The following is a 26,662-nucleotide window of genomic DNA, read 5'->3' as shown; positions in this document are numbered from 1 at the left end:
ATATACATCCACCTTTTGCACTGGGCTTGAGGCCCATGCCGAGGCCCATAATCGCATATGAAGAAGACAGTGGTGATCATGGCAACCCAAGAAACCGCGCCGAGGACAACTCTGTCCTAGGCTAGCCAAAGCCAAGGTAGAAGAAAAGTGATTTACCGGCAAAGACAATCTTCCAAAGCACTCCAAGGAAAAAGATAAGTACAACAAGTAAGCACACTGGAGCATGGCGGTAGAGCAATTCCAGGAAAAGTTGCTGCCTCCACATTAAATGCTCCACAACTAACCCTCTGGCCGCATTAATGTGGAAATGATATCTGAACATTAGCTTTTCAGACTCACAACTACTACCTAAGAGCTTTGGGAGGAGGTTGATGTGACAAAGACCAACAACAGCAGATCTGACCTGCACGTGTATGGTGGAGATGAATGAGGAAAATAGTATATAAGGAAGAAGGAGCTCTGAGAAAAAGGATCGGAGATTTTACCAGATAAAACACTGTAGCAATTTGAACTAATTTTGTAACCATTATCACTGTCACTCAAGAAATAACAAGTTGAAGCTCCTCGGACTAATGCCGAGGATTGAATTGCTTGCTCAAGTCCATATTTGTTTTACTTATTCATTCTCTAGATCATCTTCAGCTGTTGTTACACTCATTAAATCTCAGTTCTTCTATCCACTATTTACAAATTTATTGTATTGGACTTGTTGAGTTTGAATTCACTTATCCCTTAGGAACAGTGCTCAAACCCAGTTCCTTCAATATATATACATGGTTACTTAACTATACCTTATTTGCTTGTTATGAACTTTATAGGCTGGTAGCTCAATTGATGGCTTATATTGTTTTCCACGAAAATTTATAGGTTCAAATCTTCCTCCCTATTGTATATATCAAATTATTTTTTTTAAAAAAACCTTCTTCGTCTTTGCTTTCTATTGGGGTTGTGCAAAAAAAATATTATTGGAACTTTTTAAAGTTTGATGACAATAAAAAATTTTTAACCAAAAAAAGCTTTTACCAATCAAGGTAATCTTATAAAAATTGAAATATTCTCTAACTGTTATTAACAGAATTATTAATGTGTTGGTTTACTTCAAATCTCAAAAGTATGGAGTATCATTTTTTTAAAAAGTTTTAGAGCAAAGTTTAATTTAACCAAGTATCAAGAAATATACTTCTAAAAATAATTATCAAGAAATATAACTCCATCTATCAAAAAAAAAAAAAAAGAAAAAGAAATATAATTCCAAAAAAAAATTATATCTTCTAAAAATTTTTAAAAAATGCTATATTCACAATATTTTCACAAATTTTTCATAACATATCTTAAATGGAAGATTGTTATTGGCCGTAATTGGATAAACAAGTAATTTTGGTAGTGTATTTAAATTATAACCAATAACAATTTACTATTAAAATTTATTGTAAAAATGTGATATAGGTAACACTTTTTTTTTTAAAATAAAAAAAAAAGTTTTGGAGAAAGAAATATTTTACACCAAAAAAAAGAGCTGTAAAAAGATTGAAAGACGGATAGAATATGAAAAAGTACAGAAAGTGATGCGGCCTCAAATTCTGATTTCTGAGAGTTTTGTTTTGGGCCTAAACATCTGTCGTTAATGTCCATTCCCACGACTTATCCATCAATTCAACACTCCCATCCCAACTTCCAAAGCACCATAAACCAAAAACAGTATTCTAATAAAAAAAACCCTAGAATTAGAATCTAAAAGAAAAAGTAACCGAAATCACAATCGTACTAGTAAGTACAACAACACAACAATCTTTGCGATTTAGATGATAGAATTGGCCTGAGAATTCTTGGTTGGACAATTTTCGGAACCAGAAATGGGTGCGAGCCGCAAACTTCAGGGCGAGATAGATCGAGTTCTCAAGAAGGTTCAAGAAGGCGTCGATGTGTTCGACAGTATTTGGAACAAGGTCATCGATTCACGCAATCTGCGCTGTGATAATAATGCAGCAATTGCTTCGAATTTTTGATTGATATTATTATTATTATTTTTTGTTGTTGGAAATTTAGGTTTACGATACGGATAATGCGAACCAGAAGGAGAAGTTCGAGGCGGACTTGAAAAAGGAGATTAAGAAATTACAGAGGTACAGAGACCAAATCAAGACATGGATTCAGTCTAGCGAGATCAAGGACAAGAAGGTCTCTCTCTTTCTCTTTCAATTTTGTGTTTTTGGCTAAATTATTAATTACACACTTTAACTTTGCTCGAAATTCAATCTAGTACTGTAACTTCATGATTTATTGATTTCAGTCCTATAAATTTTACTTTAATTCAATGTTAGTAATTCCTTCTAATTCTGTCACATTGTGTTGATAGGTGACCTAAAAACGTCTTAGTTTTAGAAATTAAAAAAAATACCTAAATTGTGTTGTTTTGGGACACCCTTCTAATGGGAAGACACCGTCTGACATTTGGAATTTGACACGGTCGTGTTTGATGAGGTGTATTTGGAGGGAGCTTTTGAGGATGTGGAGAGCTTGGGGGGATCAGCTCCTTGCCTCGTCCGTAGGCACTTTGTTTGATTGCATGAAGTAGTCTTACTTATCAAAAAAAGAAGAAGAAGTGGACAGAAGGACTACATTAAAAACGAATAGAAGTTATAAGGGTGCAATTAGTAGTTTAGCATTTTTTGTAACTTTCTCCTTTTGTTGGAAATGCACGTAGTTAACGGAATTGTTGTGTTCAGAGTAAGTATGCCTAGTACTATTGGGTATTGGTTGTCACCAATGAGTTCAAATGTATCTTATCAAGTTTGATCACACTGAAAAAATGAGTGTTAAGTTTAATATGAGATAATTCTAGGTTGTGTGTGAGAGTAACAAACTAGCAATTAATCTTTGTAACATGTCAAAAATATCTTTGTTGTTGTTGGGTAGACTATGATATATTGATCTGAAACATGTTAATATTGCAATTCTGGATTTGTACTTTTTGATTTGAAGATGACAATTAATTCTTTTTCTTTTGATACATGTTGACGTAGGTTAGTGCCTCTTATGAGCAGGCTCTGGTGGATGCTCGCAAACTTATTGAGCGTGAAATGGAAAGATTTAAGATCTGTGAAAAGGAGACTAAGACAAAAGCATTTTCTAAAGAAGGACTGGGTCAACAACCTAAAACTGTAAGCAGTACATTTTGTGATGCCTTGCCTGATGACCTGATGTTGTGTTAAAGTTGAGAAATGCTGTTTGTAAGATTTTTAAGTGGCCTTCCAAATTGAAAACTTTCTTTTTTGGGCTAGTGTGATGACAGATCTGCAAGCGGCAATGACCTGTGTCTTGTCCAATTTTAATAATGGGAAAATTGCTCACCTTTGTCTGCTAGCTTTGCATATGCTAATACAGTTTTTTCTAACATAATATGAGAGTTTGCCTTCTTTTTTGCTTGATGGTGACAGACACAATGCACGTGCTTCTTGTCACACGTTCTCTCTCTCTCTTCAATATGTATATCTGTATGTATGGTTAGAGCTCTAGAACTTCCTTTCCTCTGGAGCAATTTTGGATAGTGAAAGTGGTTGCTGAGGTGGCACCATTGAATAAATTAACTATACCTTTCCTGGAGCTGTATTGCTTTTGGTGCAGTGTCTAACCATGGGCAAATTTGATAGTGTAGATATCTGGGGTTGAGAATTGTTTTGGTTCCAACATTTTCTTTCCACATATACTTGTAGATCTTGTTTTGCCTCTCATGTCACAGTTATGCATTTTTTAGAAGGATAAATAGGAGAATGTTTGCAAATAGCATATTATTCAGGTCTTTTTTGTTAAACTTAGTAGTTGTTAATGTTTGTTTTTGCAGCTGGTGGAGTATCTTCACCTGAATTCACAAGATCATCTCTTATGTTTTTTTTTTTTTTTTTTTTTTTTTTTTTTTTTTTTTTTTTTTTTCTAGAAATCATTTTCTTGTTTCTTACATAAAGTGTACCTTGTACTTTACATCTTAAAGTGAAACAAATAGTTATTACCCATTAAAAGCATGTGTATGTAGTTCTATAATCTGCTAGAAAAGTTTTTGCAGATCACTTTACTTTACTTATATTTTTTGGTGATAGGATCCAAGGGAGAAGGCTAAATCAGAGACAAGAGATTGGTTGAACACTGTGGTATGAAATTAAGCCTTTTGATTCATATGACTTGTCTAATTCTAGCTTGTATGTGTTTGTGAATGCTGCATGCATATTTACTGACTTGTTTCATTACTAGCTTACATGTGTTGTGCATGGTGCGTGCTAAATGTCACCGGCTTGTTTTTTCCACCATGTATTCGATGGTTTGTTTCGTTACTTGTTTGTACTCTTTTTGGACCATGTTGTTTGGTCCTTCTTAGTAAGTGCAACTTCTTAGAAAATCTACAATATGTTGATCTGTCAACATAAATTTTACATTTTACATGGTCAGATTGCGTACTCTTGTTATTGTATCTATCTGAAATATTATTCAGTAAATAATTTTGTGATGTATTCTGTTCCTAAGTAGGTTGGGGAGTTGGAGTCTCAGATTGATAGCTTTGAAGCTGAGTTGGAGGGGCTATCTGTTAAGAAGGGAAAGACTAGGCCACCAAGACTGGTAGGACAAACACATACTTTATAAATGTTTTTTTGTTGGTTTTGTTTTGTTTTTTTTCCTGAGCCTCAACAGTTTTTGGTTTTTTTGTATGGCAGACACATTTAGAGACATCCATTACCCGGCACAAGGCTCATATTATGAAGTTGGAACTAATCTTGAGGCTACTGGATAATGATGAACTGAGTCCTGAGCAGGTTAATGATGTTAAGGACTTTTTGGAAGACTATGTGGACCGTAATCAGGTCTGTAGTGCTTCATATTCAAGTTTGTTTTCTTCTCATTGCTATTGTAAGCTGTATAATTTAGATTAAATACACTCTGTCAAGAGTTTCTGTAATGCCTCTTTTTAATTTTTTACCCATGTGATATCCTATTTAATCAGGAATATTTGTTTAACCTTTCCTTTTATATCTCTTATTTCAGAGTTATTTTGACTAACTTTTTTATTTTTAATTTTTGGCAGGAGGATTTTGATGAATTTAGTGATGTTGACGAGCTTTACATCACGTTACCATTAGACAAGGTGGAGTCTCTTGAAGATTTGGTTGCAATTGGTCCTCCCAGTCTTGTTAAGGTAATTATTTATTATTTTATTTTATTTTATCACACAGTATGTATTTTCTGATTTCGAATATCTAGTTGAAGTTTGGAAGATATTTTCTTAGCTGTTGTAATGTAGATTTTTTAAAACGATTGATTTAATATCTCTTCCAATTGAGGTTGATTTATAGGTTAACTTGGAGAAGCTGACATCTTTATTTATTTATTTATTTTGTTGATAAGTTGGAGAAGCTGACATCCTTTTACATTAACCTTTTGTCTAGTAATAGAGTTTGCCATAACTACATAAGCTTCAGTAAAGGCCAAGTTGAGTTGGTTTTTCTGATTGCCAGAACTGTGCAAAATCAGAGTTTGGCTGGGTGATTTCAGGGCATATTGATTTGACAGTACTAGATTCAATTAATTCAATTTTCTGTTCTTTATGGTATTTTAACTCATTTCCTGGTCTATTATGGAGTGCCCTACCATTTTTTTTGGCAAAATATCTCTCATTTTGGTTAGTATTTCTGAACTTTAGGACATGAGGTGATGCATTAGGTTCTCTGAAAACCCAATTTAATTGTGTTTTTGGCAGGGTACACCTGTTCTTAGCTTGAAGACATCATTGGTAGCATCAGCACCTCAAGTGCCTGTAAGTGTTTCTATGTATCTTTGACAAAGACATTAATCCTGAACCAATATGGTTGAAGGTATGGATTAATGACTTTTGACTCAATGGAACTTCCTCCTCTTACAACAATGGGTGAAGGGTGAGTCGTGGGTTTAAAACCCGCTGGATGTGTGTGTAACTTACCAATAAAAAAGGGTCTAGCTTTGCACTCTCACTGTTTTGATTACAGGAGCATTATTCATTAGGTTTGATGGGAAAAACATTTAGATTTTTTTTAATATAAAAATGGTTCTTCCTTTCACTTATCGTGAGAAAGGTCATAACCTAGTGTAGCATGGGGCACATGGAATCCCATATGAATCAGTGAGGGCCACCTTCGAGGCCAAAGTTTCTGGGGCTGATTGATAGTGAAGTAGTACTGTGAAGGAAGGCTGAAAAGAACCCCCCATCTGGGCATGAAATAGAGCATGAAACTGTAAGCTCCCAATTAGTAGGAGCTTCCCAGGGCTCTGCCATTGAAAATGTTGGTTTTCACTGCCCAGATTAATTGATTGATAATGGTCATTTCTTATTAACTTAGTTAACTTGCATGCTTGTATGTTAGCAATGCTGCAGTCCGCCATGATGGCAGTTCTTTTGGGTTTCTCAAGGACAGTGGTAACTGCGGAAAAGCCCCCATTCTTGCTCCTCATATGAGACTTGAGAGCATTTGTGTAAGTAGGATGGTCAAAAAAAGAGGCAAGGCATGTTTAGTAGTAGGTTCCTTCAAGTTTCAGTTTGGTCAACGCACTACATCTTCCAATTTTCGCATTGGAATTAACAAAGAAATTTATTTATATTATACAGAGAACCATCCCACACATCATCCCCACCCCCCACCCCCCCCCCCCCCCCCCCCTGCCCCCCCCCCCCCCCCCCCCCCCCGGGCGGGGCGCGGGTGCGGCTGTTCTTTTCTTTTAAGTTTTAATATGTGACAAAATGTGGGTTATATTGTTGCAGGTTAAGTGCATCTAGTTGAAGGGTCCCTTTCAATTGTATAGACTATTGTTGCTGGAATTTTGTTCAGTTTTGATGTCAAATAGTCCTATATATGTGTTATATTCATTTTGGAGGTGCCATCTAACCATATACTAATTAGATTTTTGGTCATATGATATCATATAAGTCCTTCCTCCTCCCTTTCTCACTGGGATGGTTAGGAAGTCTTTTGAGTGGATTAACAACTATCATTGTGTTATTGTGAATAACTCTGGTTCATACATGGGAGTTTTTATTATTTGAGCTGGACTTTTATTATGTATAATTATATGGCTTTTTGATGCCCCACCCCCCATTCTCTTTTGTAATTACTTTTTTTTTTTCCTCATTTAATAAGGGTGATGGTTTCCTTTCCAGGCCACTGCTGCCCCTAATCAGCAGGGTGTTGTCCAGGAGCAAGTTGAAGATTCAGCTTCCCAGGATAGTAATTCTGATACTGTTGCAAGAACTCCACCTGCCAAAAGTAGTGTAATTGGTTCTTCTGCATTATCAACACCAGTTGGGAGTCATGCAACCCCTATTCTTCCAGGTCATAATTTATCCAGCGTCTCCACTGCTACAGTGAGCCTTCCAGGTTCAGCTTCTGTTCGAGGTGCCATGGAGAACAGTGGTCCTGTCAATTCTTCTTCTCCTTTGAGTCTGCCTACTGCTGCAAAGGAAGAAGATAGTTTTCCTGGCCGCAGATCATCTCCATCTCTTTCTGATACTGGACTTGTAAGGGGCATTGGTAGAGGTGGCCTCTCCAGCCAACCATCAGCTAGTATTCCTCTTAGTCCTAGCAATGTAGTTCCTACCAATGGAGCTGTTGGTGCAGTCCCTACAGCCTCGGACATGGCAAAGAGAAACATTTTAGGAGCTGATGAGAGACTTGGGAGTAGTGGCATGGTGCAGCCTTTGGTTTCCCCACTAAGTAATAGAATTATTTTGCCTCAGGCTGCCAAGGCAAATGATGGAACTGGCTTGATTGATACTAGTAATGTTGGTGATCCTGTAACTATAGGTGGCAGAATCTTTTCCCCTCCTGTGGTCCCTGGTATGCAGTGGAGGACTGGAAGTACCTTTCAGAATCAGAATGAAGCAGTATGTTACTTTGTACCTTTTAAATGCTTATCTTTGATGGCCATCTGAGTATGGGCTTGTAGAGTAGCTTATCTATAATTTGTTTTTGTGTAAGATTTATACGGATCTCCTCCCCTCCCTTTCCTTCACTCCTCAACCTCCACACCCACCCCCCCACCCCCACCAACAAAAAGAAAAAAAAAGAAAAGAAGAATCATATTTGATTTCTTGCGTTTAATTTATCAATTTTTTTAAAAAATTTATCTTGAGGGGGTATTAAACTCTTTCCCTTCTCCTTGTTTTCAAATTTTACCCTCCTTTGAACATTACCAAACCATCTCAAGTAGTACATCCATTCATAATAGAGCGACTAAATTTTATGATAGTTGTCAACCTACCACAACCCTTCTTTTTATTGGGCTTGAAACTGTCTCTGAACAAAATTTGTGATACTAAGCACAGGCTTAGGCAGAGTTAGAAGGAAATATAGATGAAATCAAGAGAAAATGAGAGAAAAAAAAAGGCAGATAAGATAAAAATATACAATGAAAGTATTCCACTTAAGGTGCACCTGTCCTGAAGTGGGATGGGGGGGCCTCTCGCTTACTGTCACAATGTAGGTGATATGTGTCACTGTGCTCTACCTCTGTTTGGTGGTGGTGGTAGTGTTGGTGATTGATGTACAAGTGGAGGTTGTAAGATAAGAGGTGATTAAAGTGGTCATGCCCATCTTTTGTCTAACCTGAACTGATTTTGAGTGGTTGATGTCTGGCTGTTAACTTTTTTTTTTTTTTTTTTTGGGGGAAGGCTAATAGGGGGTTGTCAGAAAATATCTGTAGTTAAAAATATAATACATATTCTTGTTCATTTAATACCTGCTACTGTACATTTAACTTACTGATCAATAAAAAAAGATGTAATAATTTTAGGGAAAATTTGTTAGATCCTGTGTCATACCTCAGTTATGCTTTAGTCTCACTGCAGCAGCTTTGAAAAAGAATAAGGAAAAGAGTTTTATACTAAGGGTCCGTTTGGATACAGTTGAAAACTGAAAACTGAAACTGAAAACTGAAAAACACTGTAGCAAAATAATTTTTAAATGTGTAAATAGTACCGTGGGACCCAGTTTTAATATTTTTTTCTGAATAAAGTGATTGTGGGTCCCATGAACAGTGTACAAACAGTATATGCACAGTAAAATTTGTCTCCCGCACAGTACATAAACAGTACTTTTACTGTTCATTCGCTGAAAAAAAAAAAAAAAAAAATCTTGAAACGCAAACGTGCGTTTGGGAAGCGCAAAACGCGCTTCCCAAACGCACTCTAAGTAGCTATGCTCACTGGAAATTCATAGTTGTACAAGCAAAGGCTTTCATATGTATTGTTCAATTTAACAGTTTGTGGAACTATTGCTTTTTTGTTCTAAAATAGGCTTTTTAACAGTTATTATTAGGACCATTGCATTTGGATCTCTGCGTATATAGTGCTGCTTTACTATGATCTTCCTAAGTTTCACCAGTAATGGTTCTGTCTGAAGTTTCCATTTTGGACCTCTATGTGTGTATGCATGGGTTTTTGTGTGACTAGTATCATAAAAAAATGTGTTAAATGAAGCAGGAATCCTAATGAATGCTTAAATATTGATTTGGTCTAAATTCCACTATTCACAAGGCTTACACACAAAATGCTTTAACATTGATAGTAATTTGGACATGAATTCATCATATTAGCGAATGATGATCATTTTTCTGATGCTTTGGTAGCCACTAAGGTTTGAGGAAATCTTCAAGCTAGCTCAGTTGTGGTCTATTATTCCAAATACTCCAAATTATTTACTAAAGAACTGTTTTTGCAAGTAGTATGAGTATTCGCAACATTACTGTCTACTATAAGATACTTCAGGTATCTTTTTTTTTTTCTCCACTTTGTTTGTAGAGTTATGACAACCCTAACCTCTTTAGTGTACTTGGTGCCAATGGGGTCTAGCTCAAATGGCACCTCTGGGCCATAAGAAAGGGTGTAGGTGAAGGTTGTGAGTTCAAAACCTACTTCTTGTGTAAAGTTACCAATAAAAAAAATTCTTTGGAGACAACAATGGGCTACATGCTATATGGGTAAATCTCCAGATTCCTGTGGCCACTTTCTCTAAATTCTGAGAACTTGTGGATAGAGTCTGTGCATTATTTAGGTGCTACATAGTGTAGGAGCATGGGTGGTTCTCGCTGTTTTTGTATTGAATCCAATTTTTTTCAACTGGTGGTAGAGGAAGGGGGACGGTATATTTCTTTAAGGATCTTTGAGCAGAGTAGGTACTTCATGAAGTCGGTCTTCATGGGTAAGAATGCGGCACAATGGCTGATGAAGAGTACAGAATAGATAGTCGTGGGGTTTAATCCGAAGTATTTTTATACGTTTAGGGATGGTGATGTAGCATACACCCTCCAACGGAGTTCCAACTCTTTTGGGCTGTTCCATCTTTTGACTGAACTTAAAGTGGGAGGGTCAAGGAGGTCCATTATCATTCCAGTAGGCAGAGCAAAGAATGTATGGAGGGTTTTTGGGTTAGAGCTAAGGAAGTTGTTGGAACTTGATAACTATGTCAATGGTGGGACTGGGCATTCAAAATTTGTGGCTCGGCTTTATAAGGATAACTCAGGGGTTCATCCTTTTAAATCTTATGCCGATACGGTGCGCGGGCATTAGGTGCAGGTAAGGGACAGAAATCAGCCACATCTGTTAAGTGCCCATGGTAAAGGGAAATTGCAACTAGGGGAGAAAAAGGGGGAGAAGCAGAATTTAGTACTTGAACATAGATTGCTGAGCGAAACTCCGGTGAGCTTCCCAGGTCAGATGGACTCTCGGCACAGCACAGAGGCATGTAATTTTGAAAAGACAAAACTGGTAGAAAAAAAAAAGATCCCCATTGTATTTCAAATCAAATTGGATTGATCATGTTTCTAGAAAAAAAGGTGAACTGAGGAACTCTGACTGGACAGGAATAGGCTTGATTGTAGAGCTGAATGGAGAAGGAAAAAGGTGTGTGTCATGGAAGAAAGGAGGACTGAGGAGTTCTATATGGGTCACTAGGGATCAGAGGGAGCACGTGGGGGGGGGGGTCCTAGTGGGTCATGGGTTCACTTAAATGTGGTGGGCTCAGATCAAGCTCAAGTGGGCCTTTTTGTGACCCCTGATCTTGGGCCCATTGGCCCTTTTTGGATGGTAGTGGGTTTAAGCCCATCTTTGAGTGACCCAAGCTCCTTAAATATGGAAGCCCACACATCGGCGATGTCCAAAGCATCTCACGAAGCTTTGGTTGCTTAGGACAATACTGGTGCTGCTGGGTATTTTACTGAGGTGTCGCCGGCGCCATCAGAGAAGGCCGGTACGGCGCGACACCTAGCATTGAAGACGATGATGAGCCCGGTGGGTCGAACCGAGATGAACAACGGTCCTGCGAAGGCATCGGTGGAGCTCCGTCATCCCTCGTCAGATGGTTTTCATGGTGGGGACTCACTGGTGCCATTGGGTAGTGCCGATCTTGATCTTTTCCACACCCCAAGGACAGATTTGATGTCTGTTCCTCTACCTGAGCTTATGGGATGCCCTGCGGAGACTTTGGTGGAGGCTTTTTCTGGTGGGTCTCGCGCCGTTGAGCCTCCGATCACACTAGGTAAGGCAGAAATAGAGGTTGACAGGGCTCTTGTGTTATCCAATTACGTTTTGAGTTCATCAAGAATTGGGATTGAGGAATTGGTTGTGTCGGGTGGAGATGAAGGTGGTCGGGTTGAGGGTGCAAGTGATATTTAGGGGTTAGACACCTCCCTTCCGGCTAATCAGCCGGTGTTGGCATTGACTGAGGTAGGAACAGCTTATGCAGATGAGGGCCTGGGTGATGCGGTTAGTTCTTCCCCATTGATGACTATAAATCCTCTGGGGTTGGTTGTGACGGCTGAATTGAATAGCAATTCTGAGGTGATGAGGTTTGATAACACATTGACTGCTTCTAATTGGGTGAAACATAGGCTCCCTGGTGTTAGCAAGATGATGGGGCTCCCTTTGTGTCGGCATGAGAAGAGGTGTATTATGCTATTACAAAGACTCGAGACGGAGTTTGAAGCAGCCAACCTGGTGCACAGGAAAGATGCTGCCCACCGAAAAGTTGTCTCCAAGGATAAAGGGAAGAGGGAGTTGAGGAATTTGATTTCCTCAGTTAACTATGATGGAAGATAGTTTTCTTTGTCTGCTTTATTGAGGTTGTAGTAGGGAGTTTACAGTTTCAATGAAGTTAAGAATGGTGTCATGGAATGTTCGAGGATTGAATGATCCGCGGAAACGTTTGATAGTTAGAAATTTATTATGGGAGTGGAATTGTGATGTAGTTTTCCTTTGAGAAACTAAGCTTGCGGGCATGGATAGACAGTTGTTCTACAGCTTGTGGAGTTGTCCCTATGTAGACTGGGTAGCATTTGGATGCGGATCAGACAGCTGGTGGGGTTTTGATGATGTGGGATAGGAGGGCTTTAGAAAAGTTGGAGGTAATGGTGGGTCAATTTTCCGTATCAGTTCGGTGGCAGGGTTTGGGGGATGGTTTTATTTAGGCATGTTCTGGGATTTATGGCCCGAATGATAATAATTTGAGGGGCAGATGTGGGATGAGCTAATTGGTATACATAGGGGATTTCAACATTGTTCGTTTCCCAAGCGAACAGTTAGGGGGACAACGTCTTACCTCGGCTATGGAGAATTTCTCCGAGTTCATCGAGGAGCTTAGCTTGATAGATTTGCCATTGGAAGGGGGGAGTTATACATGGTCGAGTGGTTCGGATCAGCCTTCGATGTCTAGGATAGATAGGGTTTTGGTTTCTTATGATTGGGAGGATCACTATCCGGATGTGATCCAACGGGTTTTACCTCGTCCTATTTTAGACCACTTCCCAATATTAGTGGAGGCAGGAGGGATATTAAGGGGGAAAAGTCCGTTTAGTTTTGAGAACATGTGGCTAAAGACGGATGGGTTCAAGGATAGGGTTCATTCTTGGTGGAATTGATATTCCTTCTCAAGTAGCCCCAGTTTTGTACTTGCCAAGAAGCTGAGGGCATTGAAGGAAGATATTATTAAGTGGAACCGAAGTGAGTTTGGAAATGTAGAATGTCAAAGAAAAGTCTTGTTGGAGGCTTTGAAATTATTGGATGTTAAGGAAGGGGAGTATGGCCTTTCTGAAGTGGAGTTAGGTGAGAGGGTTTTGTTGAGATCTCAAATCAGAAACCTTATCTCATTGGAAGAAGTCTCGTGGAGACAGAAATTGAGGATGCTTTGCATTAAGGAAGGAGATAACAATACCAATTTTTTTCACAAGGTGGCCAATTCTTGGAGAAGGTATAATCATATTAGTATGTTGGAGGTGAATGGGGTTATTTATGAGGACGAATCCGAGATGGCAAACCAAGCTGTACAGTTTTATAAAAACTTGTACAAGGAGACAGAGGAGTGGAGGCCTTTTGTGGAAGGCCTGGAGTTTGATCAGATACAAGGGTTGGAGAGGGATTGGCTCGAGTGGAGGTTTGAAAAGGAGGAGGTTCTTCGAGTGGTCAAGGAATTGGAAGGAGATAAAGCTCCAGGTCCAGATGGTTTCTCTTTGGCTTTCTACCACCATTGTTGAGGAGTTGTGGAAAGAGATGTCTTAGTTGTGTTTGAAGAGTTTTATCAACACAGTAAGTTTGAAAAATCTCTTAATGCAACTTTCATAGCTTTAATTCCTAAAAAGAATGGTGCCTCCAATATTCGAGATTTTAGACTTATTAGTTTGGTGGGGAGTGCTTACAAGATTCTGGCTAAGGTGTTGGCAAACCGACTGAAAGAGGTTTTGGATCAGCTGATATCCGAGTCTCAGAATAGTTTTGTGGGAGGTAGACAAATACTTGATTCAGTTCTTATTGCTAATGAATGTGTTGATAGTAGGGTGAAGAGTAAGATTTCGGGGGTTATTTGTAAATTAGATATTGAGAAAGCCTATAATCATGTGAACTGGGAGGCGCTCCTTGATTTGTTGAAGAGAATGGGATTTGGGGTGAGGTGGTGTAGGTGGATCCGCACCTGCATCTTTACAGTCCAATTCTCTGTCTTGTTTAACGGGTCTCCAGCTGATTTTTTTGGGAGTTAAGAGGGGTTTGAGACAAGGGGACCTACTATCTCCTACGTTGTTTCTGGTTATGATGGAGGTCTTCAGTAAGATGATGAAAAGAGCTGAAGGGGCTGGTTTGATTCGAGGGTTTAGGGCTACTGTTTTGCGATGCAGATGAGGAGCAGATTCTACATGTTTGGATGCTTCTTCTTTGTTTCCAAGCAATGACAGGTTCGGTTGTGGAGTTTGGTGTTTAGATCTTTTGGGATCTCTTGGGTCTTGCCAAGATTGGCTGCGGATACTCTTTTTGGGTGGTGGAATTGGCCTGGAAAGCATTTGTCTAGTATCTGGAATTTAGCTCCATTGTGCTTAATGTGGTGCCTTTGGAGGGAGTGAAACAGGAGGACTTTTGAGGACATGGATAGCTCGGATGCCCAGCTATTGGCTTCTTTTAGTGGCTCTTTGTTTGACTGGTCTAGGACTTGGGGACTCATCTCTAGTGATTTTCTCCCTATGTTCCTTAGCTCGCTCCTGTATAATTAGTATCTTTTCTTTTCTTTTTTTCCTTCTTCTCTTTCTTTTCCCTTAGTAATTTTCTCTCTACCCTATGTTTTTTTGCATAAGGTAGTGTTCTTGAATATGTATCATTATTACTTATCAAAAAAAAAAAAAAAAAAAAAATTCTTTACTATGTGGTCATTATTGTCATTCTTTGTTGTTAAAGTAAGTGGTCTTTATGCCTTTTGATGTTGATTTTCGCAAAAGAATTTCCGTTCACATTTGCACTATGACCTTTATGAGATTGTCCAATAAAATTTCCAGCGATGTGTGATGTTATTTCTTGGAAAAAACATGGATGATCATTGGAGCTAAGCTATCTTCCTTTTCAGGGTCAATTTCGTGGAAGAACTGAAATTGCACCTGATCAGCGGGAGAAATATGTGCAACGCCTTCAACAAGTGCAACAACAAGGTCACAGTACCCTTCTTAGCATGCCGCCTCTTTCTGGAGGAAATCATAAGCAGTTTTCTGCTCAACAGCAAAGCCCACTCTTGCAGCAGGTGCTCTTTCTTGTTTGTTCTTTCAATATTTTTGGTTGTGTTTTGTCTCTAAACCACATTCAACTTCTCATGGGAAAATTTAGTATTGACCAAGATTTTTCAGACTGCAGTTTTGTGACTAATTAGATGGTATGAAGAAAATTTAGAATCAGCATGTCATGTAAGAAATTAGGTTTGGTCTCCAACTTGACATTCATATCATATACACCCACGAAATACAGATTTGTGTTTTCTTTGACAATGATTGTTCTATGACCCAAAAGAGGGTTAAGCTTTAAGTTTTCCACTTTATCACATACCCTATTGTTTAAAGTATAGGGAATATTTTTATTATTTTGAACAGCCACTGTGCAAGCCCTTCCAAAAAAAAAAAAAAATCTAGAAATTTGATATGTCAATACATCAAATGGATTCTCCTTAAAGGTGGATCCTTTTTCATAGAAAGCGATTTTTTGCTGATGGTGTGTCATCATATATTGCAAGTCATCTTATAGCTGGATCAATTCCATTTCGTATATGTAAGCAGTTAATAAACGGGGATAATGATAATAATATGTACATGTTTTGGTTCAAAATAGGTAATGTTGAAGAAAAAAGTTGTTTTTTTTTTTCATGGTTTTGTTCTGTCCACCTTTCTTAATTTTTTATTCTTTTAATGGGGGGCGGTTTTTAATAATTGTACATTTTAAACACAGGGTGAGCTAAAATTGTGGTTTCTTTGCCCAAAAATCTCCTCAAGTTTGGCAAGAGCGAGGAAATATTTGGCTAATTGTTTGTGCATAAAAGTGTTATTTGATGGATAATTCAATTAATCCTTAATTCCAGTTGACTGGGGTCTGCTGAATGAATCCTTTTATAGTCTAATTTCTGTTGATAGATATATACCAGATTTTTGGAAAGAGGATTTAATGTAGTTTTGTGCCTTTATAACTTTCTTTGAATTTTTTTCAATGGCCCCAAAGTTCTATGTAACTTTCCCCATTGATTTCTGTTTTAATTCTGATTTAAAGATTTTTAAAGTTGATTTTTTTATTTATAGGTGGGCCACTTGCCTTTTATGTCTTTGGACCAAAATAACATCTCCTTCCACCATAAACAAGGGGTGGAGGGTGTGTCCATGGTTGTAATCCCATACAAGTGCGTGGTTGTATTTGCCTATCAAAAGAAAGAAAAATAGTGGATATTGTCTTTGTTAAATGAACTGTGTATGATAATGGACTTTTCTATGCATAGTGATGTTTATCATTTCTTCTTTTATAGTTTTTCTACTTTCAATATCTTTTAGTTTTAGTAGTAGTTCCATGGATGCACCCTTTGAGCTTTCCTATGATTATCGAACTCATTCTGTATGTTACTGTGGATATTTTGTTGAATTGAAATGTTCACTATCTGTATTTTTTGGATTTTTTTTGTACGATTGATGTAATTGTTTTGACATCCAATTATGTGTCCAGTTTAATTCCCAAAACTCATCTGTCTCTCCTCAAGCTGGTCTGGGACTTGGAGTTCAGGCACCAGGTCTCAATAATGTTACTTCTGCCACCTTACAGCAGCAGCCAAATAACATCCATCAGCAATCTAATCAACAGGCATTGATGTCAGGTGGTCCAAAAGATGCTGGTACCTTTCATTTCCTAGTCCTATTATTGTATTTCTTTTCTTCTTTTTGGTTTTTTGTTTTATATTGTTGTGGTGGTGGTTGTGAACCAGTTGCACTCCAAATAAAGAGAAAGCAATAGATCACACGATGGCGCAACCATAGCTCTTTTCTTCTTTTTGGTTTTTTGTTTTATATTGTTGTGGTGGTGGTTGTGAATCAGTTGCACTCCAAATAAAGAGAAAGCAAAAGACCACATGATGGCGCAACCATAGCATGGTTAGAGAAAGCCCAAGAATAAGTATCCATGTTAGTTATTAGGTTTTTATATTTTATTCGGTTATTCTAGAGTTAGTATTTTAGTAATTCTACAATTGTTGGGCATGAGTCATAGTTATGGGCTGTGGGTTTTCTTCATTTAGTTCTTTTGATAATATAATTGTTGGGGGAGGGGGGATTTGAACTTTAGACGTTTATGTTAGAAACACCAAGAGGTGCTAGTTAAGCTAACAAGGCTTGTGCATTTTTTTTTCTATTAATAAGTCCTATTTAGTTTATGGGTCTTCATGTATGGACTTTGATTTAATTTAATTAAGGTTTGGTTTAATAGTCAAAAGTAAAGTCCTAGTTCCAGTTCTACTAGGAGAATTCAAGAGTATAGTCTATATAAGTGTCTTATTGTACTAAAAAAATTTAGAGTTGATTAATAAAATTATTGAGTATTGAGGCATGTTGGCCTTAGGGTTCTTTTTTTCTCCCTTTCTTTTCTCTCTTTCTCCTTTTCTTTTCTTGGGTACTATTTACGAATACTGTTCACATGTCTAATAAAAAATTGATTTCTATTTTTATTTTTTATAATTCAATAGTTACAATGGGGATGGGGGATTTGAAACTTGGATGCCTCACTTGGAAACACTAAGAAGTGCCAGTTGAGTTCTATTTTTTTTCTTCTCTTTTCATCCATAAATCCAATATTCTCTCTCTTGATCCCTAACCTTTCTTCTAAAAAGGGTTCTAAACCCCAAAATCTACAAATCCTCCTAATCCTTAGCCCACCAAAACCACACTTAGAAAAAATCCCTTAATTTGTCCTACATCTATTTGGTATGAAAGCTAGAATTCCTACCAAAATGAATTCACCTTCTCACATAACTGGCTCAAAGTCCTTCTTTGTTCCTTTATAGTCTTGAGAAGCTTGTAGTCTTGAGAAAAAGCCCAAAACTAGGACTAATTCTGCATTAGTCATCATCATCTTAGATTACTAACCATTATCTTTGAAATAAACTTTTTTTTTAAGCAATCACTGGACAAAATTTCTCATCTAAGATAATGGTTAGTAATCTAAGATGATGATGACTAATGCAGAATTAGTCCTAGTTTTGGGCTTTTTCTCAAGACTACAAGCTTCTCAAGACTATAAAGGAACAAAGAAGGACTTTGAGCCAGTTATGTGAGAAGGTGAATTCAGTGGAAGCAAAGTTTGAAGAATTATCTGCCATGAAAGGAACCTTGGATAGGCTGTCAGTAGTCGTTCTTGGCAAAATTCTGCTGAAACCGCCATTGATCAAGACCCCACAACAGCAAAGTTTTAGTCTCAAATTTTTGTGATTGGCTATGGATCCTCAATAGATTAGTTTGCGTAGACACATGTCTATTCTCTTGGACTAACTTCTTTAACTGCACCCGTCCATCAAAGTGTGAGAAATCTTGCCCATTTTTCACTATACTTGAGCACTGATGTAGCCTCAATTAGGTCCAGGTGTAACCTACTAACATCTGTACTTCCCTCAAATTCAATATCTTTTTCTTCTATAAATTCCTATGGATCAAGCACTAGCCGGATGCCCCACAAAAAAACACAATCCAATATTGTGTTCACACATCAAGGTGCTGGCTTTATGGAAGTCATTGGTCCGGTCTCAAGGAGAGCCTAGTTTGGCTGATGTGGATAAAGGTGTTAAACTGGAAGTTAGTGACTTTTATGGAGAGGGATATCAATAGGCATTCTTTGATTGGTTGCATAGTATAGAAGTTTTTTAGATGGTCGATAGATGTTCTTTGATAGCCCTCAATGTGTCCTATGTTAGCACAACTTCCTAGCAATAATGCAATGGAGAGATGTTCAACTGATTCAGAAATTCACAAGAATCGTATTCCTTTAGTGAGATTATTCATTGTTGATATCTTCTTGATAATTCTATTGCTACAACTGGGTTGGGGTGGGGGGGATTTGAATTCTAGTTCTCCTTATAAAGGCGACTAGTGAATGCCATTGAACTACAAGACTCTTTGCGTTCATTGTTGAAATCTTACCCAAAGCTCATGGCCCCCCCCCCCCCAAAAAAAAAAGAGAGAGGACCTTCTTAGGGACTGTACTGGACCAAATACTTTTCCTTGGGAACATCAAGTGATTAGTTCTTCTAAAAGCCTCATAAAAAAAACAGACACCAAAGTTTCCATTGCAAATAATCTTCCAAATTGACCTAACATCCCCATCCCCTTTGGGATATTACATATCATATAGACCCATCAGATAATCTACCGATCCTAATTTTACTTCAGGTTCCAGTGTTGAATCCTCCCCATCTTCAGATGCTTGACAGATAATAATAAACAGAAACATCCCTATCCTCACCAATTATAAATAAATCAGGATTTAGATTTTTTGAAGCAGTATCCCACACCATATATAGTTTGAAAAGCAAACTTTGCTTCATCTGGGATGGAGCATATATCAAGATCCAGCTGGGAGGGGCAGTTTACTTGACATCAGATACACATACATATGATCGCATTCCTAATATCACCATTCCGTTGTCTAGCAAGTCACCATGCCATATATCAAGCTCTAACTGGGAATCTTGCCAATTTGCCACGTTTGTTTTTGAATAAGCCTTCCCTCTTTTCTTGTAGTATGTTACCCACCTTCATGACATATACTTCGCATCAGTGTTTCTTTTGTACGTATGTGTATATATATGTGCTGAGATTGCACACATATTTTTAACTTACTATTTACAAAAATGAACTTTTGAAAGGTTTAAGAACTGGCGACATTGGCAACCACTGCAGGGTATTATGGCTAGCCTTTATTGTACCACTATCTGATAGAAATAGAACAGATTAATGTTTGTTTATGTATGATGCAGATGTTGGCCATGTGAAGGTTGAGGAGCAGCAGCAACAACAAAATTTACCTGATGATTCAACCATTGACTCTACAACTGGTTCTGGGCTTGGAAAGAATCTCATGAATGACGATGATTTGAAAACCTCTCATGCCATAGATGCTCCGGTATGTTGAACATCTCTAAATTGTCTATTATGCTTTTAGTGTGCTTAGCAATAATATATTAGTATCTTTGGTTGTCTATCTTGTTTTATTGATTTCTTAGATACAGTTGATATGCAGAAAAAACTGGTGATGCTTTGGTTGGTTGGTTAATGTGTATGTTTCCTTTAAATAAGCCTCTAGTTCAAAACTGGAAAGACACCCTATATTTTCTCAGTATAGGTCTCCAGGCTCATGATGAATATAATAAACCCAGTAAAGCAAGAATATTTATACTTGAATTGTAGTAACTATCATAATAAAAACCTATTAAAACCTGGTATCAAAGAAGTAAATGATCATGATTTTTAAATGCGTATGCATAGAAGTGGTATTTGGTTTAAAGCATCAACTATAAGATTGTATTTGAATAACTCAACAGTCAACGCATCATGGATTCTTGGTGATGTATGTTGTCTAGTCCCATTAAGTTGGGGGAGGTATAATTTTTTCTGCAACTGGTGTTCTGAGTGGTGCTATTAATATAGAGATGGTATAAGTTTTTCTAGTCTTGAGTAGGGAAAAAAATTATGTCTAGGTACAGACGTAATATTGATTTTGAGGAGATGATGCTTAAGTGAAAAATGGTACTTGTATGGAAAAAAGCCGACTGAGATGGAGTTGAGATTCTATGTTGATTGCTGACCTAGTTCAATATTTCTCCTATTTGAGTAATTTAGACATGCTTAAAGGTGGTGATATGCTGCATCATTGGATGAGCTTTTTGTATCTATGACTAGGAAGCACGGACATGGACATAGCGATATGACAATTTCTGAAAAATTAGGACACGACATGATGGGGGGATACATATATTAATTAATTATTACATATTTTTTTAAGAAATTATTTTTTCATATAATGTTAAGCATGTATCAATTTAAGAGCAATAATGGATAATACTCTGCAATTTCCAAAAAACCAAAGTACACCTCCCCGGCCATGTCCCATTATATTTATATAAAAAAAAAAGGCTTGGACATGCCTGCAGCTGTATCCCAAAGGTGTTTGCGTGTTCCAATGGTGTCCGGTGTCTGACACATCGGACATGGACACGGCAGCCCAAATGAAGTGTCCATGCTTCTATGATCAAATTATTCACAAGTGTCAATGGCTTTGTAGTGTTGGGAGGCGTAGTTTGAATCTTGCTTAGAAAAAAGCAAAAGGGTGGGGAAAGAAAAGTATGCAAGTTTATGTTTGTGTGTGAGAGTGATAGTTGAAAGTGAATTTTTCCCTGTGCCATAAGAATCTTCTGCTCAGTTATTAATTTTACCATTATACTGTATACCTGACTTTCTTGGGAGACTTCTGTAACAATTTGTATGTATTCATGTATGCATGTAGGTATGACTGGAATTTTCTTTTGTTGCTATATGTGAATTATCTGCTCTGTTTCAATGGAGTACAAATGATTGATTTGTGTGATATACTAATAACTAGTAATAGCATGCTGTGTTTGATAGTTGAGAATTTGAGATGACTAGTAATAGCATGCTGTATTTGATAGTTGTGATTCATGGTATGCATGTATGTATGACTGGCATTTTCTTTTGTTGCTGGATATGAATTATCTGTACTGTTTCAATAAAGTGCGAATGGTTGATTTGTGTGAACTATTAATAACTAGCAATAGCATGCTGTATTTGATAGTTGAGATGATTGATGCCAATCTTTTTTCCCATTTCCATCGGAATATTCATCCAGGCCAGATCTGCTGGTGTCAGTGTCCTTTGTTTCAGCCATTGCTTTTCTCTATTTTGAATTATATGCCAATTCTTTATCTTAATGAACAAATCGTGTATGATACATTAGTGATAGTCTCTTGATAAATTAATGTTAAAAGTCACAATGATCTCAGCTGCACGTAAATCCTTGTATGCAGGCTGGGGTATCTGGCTCTTTGATAGAGCCTGCTCAAGTGCCAAGAGATATTGATCTCTCTCCTGGGCAACCTTTGCAAACTAATCAACCTTCCGGAAGCCTTGGTGTTATTGGCCGAAGAAGTGTTTCTGACCTTGGTGCCATTGGTGATAACCTTGGTGGGTCAACTGTAAACTCTGGGGGAACACATGATCAATCATACAATTTGCAGATGCTTGAGGCTTCATATTATAAACTTCCTCTGCCCAAAGACTCGGAACGTGCAAGAAGTTATACTCCAGTATGGATGCCCAACTATCTTCATCTCTTTAAACCCTGTTGACTATAATCTCGAACATGATTTTCTAACTTCCATTCTTTTGCCTTATACAGAGGCACCCTGCAATTACTCCTCCTAGCTATCCTCAAGTACAGGCGCCAATTGTTAATAATCCTGCCTTCTGGGAACGATTAGGTCTTGATGTTCACAACACTGATACGCTGTTCTTTGCATTTTACTATCAACAGGTAGGTACCTAACTGTATCTATTTGTTTGTATGCAAGTATCCCTGTGATGCCATATCTATGAGCTTGGTCTGAAGTCAGTAATTGTCTGCAGAACACTTATCAACAATATTTGGCTGCGAAAGAGTTGAAGAAACAATCTTGGAGATTTCACAGGAAATATAACACATGGTTTCAACGACACGAGGAACCAAAAGTAGCCACAGATGAATATGAACAGGGGACGTATGTGTACTTTGATTTTCATATTGCCAGTGATGACCCCCATCATGGATGGTATGCAAACTTTTTAGCTCTCTGCTTTTTTTGTTTGAAACTTCATTTTGTTGTTGATGTAAGTCTGATTTTATTTCTACATTCTTTTAGAGATGCTAAAAAAAAAGAAAAAAAAAATCTTTTGATCGTTTGTGGACCTTATCTAGCTTCTAACCTGTTTGTCTCTTTTTACCATGCTTGTCCATGTTGCTATTAGAATTAAGAAGCTACAGTAGGGTCCTTTATGCTGTGCTTTGGATTATTTGTTTAAATTTCATTTTGTGGATTGCAATGTGGTTTGTAGCTTTGTTATAAATGAGGGGTTTGTTGTTAGGAAGTAGAGTTCCTCTTAACCAAGCTTCCTTAGGAAATGGTTGTGGATGTAGTGGAGTGGGATCAATTGTGTAGGTGGGTTATTGGAGCAAAAACTGGCCATGATTGGGGTCAATTGACTACCATGGAAGAGGTTTGAGAATAAGTATCGGGAGTGGGTGGCAAGTTAGGAACTTTGTATTGGGTTGAAGGGTACTGGGTGGGGGGCTTGCTTTCGGAATCTTATTTCTGTTTGAGCTTTCCTAGATCAAGAATTGGAATTTTTTCATTTGATGTATTATAGTCATGCGTACCAACTAACGCTTCGATTGAGAATTCATAAAGGAATGGAATGGAATGGGTAAATTATATAGGAAGGGGATGGATTGGAATAAGTATCGGGAATGGAAAGGAATGAAATGTAAATAATATTGTTTGGGAGTACTATGAGAAGGAATGGAAAGGAATAATTTTATAATTACATTACTGTTATACCCTTTGCTTTTATATATAAAAGTAAATATTTGTTATATTATTATTATTATTACTAGGTTTAATTACCATTTTGGTCCTTAACCTTTGCATCATGTTTCAAAATGGTCCTTAACTTTTCAAATGTATCATTTGGCTCTTAAACTTTTGTTCCTGTTTCAAAATATTCCTTGCCGTCAAATAGTGGATGGAAAAGTCTGATGTGGCAAATGGTGAGATTAAAACAATAATTTTATGCTGACTGGATGCCTCTCAGAATGCCATGTGAACACACCTATCTCTAAGGCCACAACTACCTTGAATTAGCCATAGAAAAGGCCACGGCCACCTTGAATTAGCCATGTAGTGTGGGGGATTCTGTGATTGAAAGAATGGACAAATGATCAGCTGGGTGGTAGGAATTATAATTGTCAAAGGGTAGGCTTACCCTTATTACCTTCTTATAAGTGGATCATTGTGGTAGATGGGGCAATTCCCTCGAAGAAGTATTCGGGGTAATAGGGTTTAAAAAAGGTTATACTTTGTCAGGCGAGCTTTGTGAAGGATACTAAGGATGCTAACTGTGGACATCTTGGTTAAGTGGATCATTGTGGTAGATGGGTGCCATGTGTGTAAATCTAGTGGTGAGTCTATGATTACTTGCTACTTCATTGTCTTGTTGCTAAAGACCTTTGGTCTTGTCTCTTTACGGTATTTAGGGTTAAATGGGTGAAACCTCAAAAGGTGGTTGTTGTGTGCCTCTGTTGGCAAGGAATTTTCGGACTTTGGACAGCAAAGGAACAGTACAATTTGGATTTTAGCCCTATTTGTTTTATGTGGACAATTTGGAGAGAGAAATAATCACATCTTCAATGGCATTTGGGTTGTCTACTATGGAGCTGAGATTCTTATTTCTACAGACTTTATAGGAGTGATTCTATACATAGTTATATGTGTGTGTGTGTTGCTATTGTAGCTTGCTTTTTATCAGTTCTATTTTACATTACCTGGTTCTAGGATGTGAGGGATACTTTATTCCTCTTGTTCACTTGTTTTAAGTGTTACTTATATTTTGTTTTGTTTTTATCTCTGCTTCTTTTTCTCTCTCTTTCTCTCTCTCGTTTTTAAGTTAAAATATGTATTTGTGATTTCCATGTTGTTTCATTATATGGATATTGCCATTCAGGTGTCAAAGGATCAAGACAGAATTCACTTTTGAGTACAACTATCTTGAAGATGAACTTATTGTATAGAAGATCTAAGTAGCATTAAATATGTTGTTGACTTCCAGGTTAGTATCATGTGAACTATGTTTTGCTAAGTTTTCAAACGGTTCTTTCAGTCAGTTAGACTTATAACTGATTGATCATGTTCCTGCTATAACTCAACCTTGCTCATAAATTATCACAAAAATTGGCATCATTTGTTCATTCTCTCTCTCCCTTTGATTTATTGATTCAGCTTAAGACTATTCACCCCAAACTATAGTTTTCAATATCGTACGATACGTATCGTATCATGTGTAAAAAGTTCCGTATTGTATCGGCGTATCGTAAGTGCTCGTGAATTGTACGATACAAGATACAATGTGTATCGAATGAATCGTAACGTATCGTAAAATTGTACGTATTATATGATACATAGACAAATGTTTTAAAATGGTATTTTTTGTTAAAATTTGTACTTTTATTTCAATCTAACAAGTTGTTAGACTTGTTTTAAACACAAAATTATTAGGTTACTTAATTTAACCTAATAAAATAATATATTCATAAGTTTTTTTTCCGCCTCTTTCTCCTACAAAATTTGTACTACACAGTACACACTTACACTTCACTTTAATATTTACAAATTTATTTTCTATTCTATGAATAAGATATTAATTGAAAATATAATTAATTTTTGGGTCATTTGTAATATATTATCACTTCTGAATTTAAGCAATTTGAATACGTATGTTATGAACATGCGCTAGTTTGATTTATTTAGTTAGCTTGTTAAATATTATTACATAAGTGATGAATAAATTAGTCATTAGCTATTCAAAATTTATAATGAATATACCCTTTATATATGTATATCTATAATTTTTTTTATAAATTTTATTAAGTGTTTGTGAATCTTACAATATACGATACGATACATGATATGAAAAAATCAAAAATCGATTCACGATACGATTCACATTTTGACAACCATGCCCCAAACTTCTGTGCCAGAGTTTTGACATGTAAGCCAGAACCAAAAGTGATCTTGATAGTTATCTGTATCACATCCTTTAAAAAAAAAATTGATAGGTAACAAACTGAATTCTATCCAAATTTGTGACACTGATGCAATTATCTCGGTTCAATACCGGCAAATGTTGAACTTATGCAATCTGATTGCTGAGAGCCTGAGACTGTGTAATGACGAAGGAACAATTTAACTACCTGATATGAATAATTTTCTTGCCATGCCCTATTTGTCTATGTATATGGTTCTTATCGAATATTCTTTCATCTGTTTTATTTTCTGCATAAATTTTTGAAGTCACTTGTCTCTTTCCGGAAAGTAGAAACTGAAAAATATTCCTCTGCATCTTTGTTTATGTACGTTTGATTGTCTCTTTTTTTTTTTTCAATGGAACTCACATGTAAATAGCTTTGGACACTTCAAGCAGTTAAGCAGGGGAAATGGAGTTCATTATTAAATACTTTTGGCCTTTTGTTCTTGCAGGTATCATCAGAAATTGGGTTGGGATTTGGGAACTGTTGAGTGCAAAATTATTATCAATCTTGCTCTGGTTCTTGTCAGGGTACAGGTTACTTGGCTTTAACGTTTTCCATATCCATGTTTAGCCTGTTAATCAAGGGGAGATTTTTAGTTGAAGCATTTAATGCATTGGTTATTGTTCCCATATTTTGATATTTCAACTAGCACGATTGCATCATATTAGAAGTATGTTTAAACAAATTTCCTTTGGATCTTAGGTAATAACAACTAATAGTTGTATGGGAAGGAAAATATGAAGGTGGAGGTACTTAAAAGCTTGAAAATATTGTTTCCTGTGCTTTTCAAACTCTTTTTGGGGTTAAAATGCACATTACAAATACGAGTGATACAACTCCAACTTTGGGGAATTTTTTAAATCGGCCTGTTGACTTTTAAGACATGCAATTTACACCCTCGACTATTACCATGCTGTCAATTTGCTGCTTTTTGTTGTACTTAGTTACATATTTTTTCATTTATCTGTCTACAATGACGCC

The 26,662-nt window shown here is 37.1% G+C and overlaps 1 protein-coding gene across 5 annotated transcripts; it reads left to right on the top strand.

Annotated features, from left to right (window-relative positions):
* Positions 1 to 1,587: 1,587 nt before the first annotated feature.
* On the top strand, positions 1,588 to 26,449 carry LOC115951177 (general negative regulator of transcription subunit 3). 5 transcript variants are annotated; one of them, XM_031068361.1, is made up of 18 exons: positions 1,588 to 1,946; positions 2,047 to 2,178; positions 3,045 to 3,161; positions 3,842 to 3,844; positions 4,095 to 4,145; positions 4,519 to 4,608; positions 4,704 to 4,850; positions 5,072 to 5,182; positions 5,744 to 5,800; positions 7,175 to 7,897; positions 14,889 to 15,059; positions 16,514 to 16,679; positions 19,806 to 19,951; positions 21,870 to 22,148; positions 22,241 to 22,375; positions 22,468 to 22,649; positions 24,598 to 24,702; positions 26,130 to 26,449. In XM_031068361.1, exons 1-17 carry the CDS (start codon positions 1,854 to 1,856, stop codon positions 24,662 to 24,664), a joined length of 2,670 nt encoding a protein of 889 aa, XP_030924221.1. In that variant the 5' UTR covers positions 1,588 to 1,853; the 3' UTR covers positions 24,665 to 24,702; positions 26,130 to 26,449. The 5 variants fall into 5 exon arrangements, with proteins under 5 accessions (XP_030924221.1, XP_030924218.1, XP_030924219.1 ...); XM_031068358.1 differs by having other exon boundaries at positions 3,024 to 3,161; XM_031068359.1 differs by lacking the exon at positions 3,842 to 3,844 and having other exon boundaries at positions 1,589 to 1,946; positions 3,024 to 3,161.
* Positions 26,450 to 26,662: the final 213 nt, after the last annotated feature.

Source organism: Quercus lobata, chromosome 7 (assembly GCF_001633185.2).
Source record: "Quercus lobata isolate SW786 chromosome 7, ValleyOak3.0 Primary Assembly, whole genome shotgun sequence".
Lineage (NCBI taxonomy): Eukaryota > Viridiplantae > Streptophyta > Magnoliopsida > Fagales > Fagaceae > Quercus > Quercus lobata.
The sequence above is the reverse complement of the archived record's forward strand: the minus strand, read 5'-3'. Positions and strand labels throughout refer to the sequence as shown.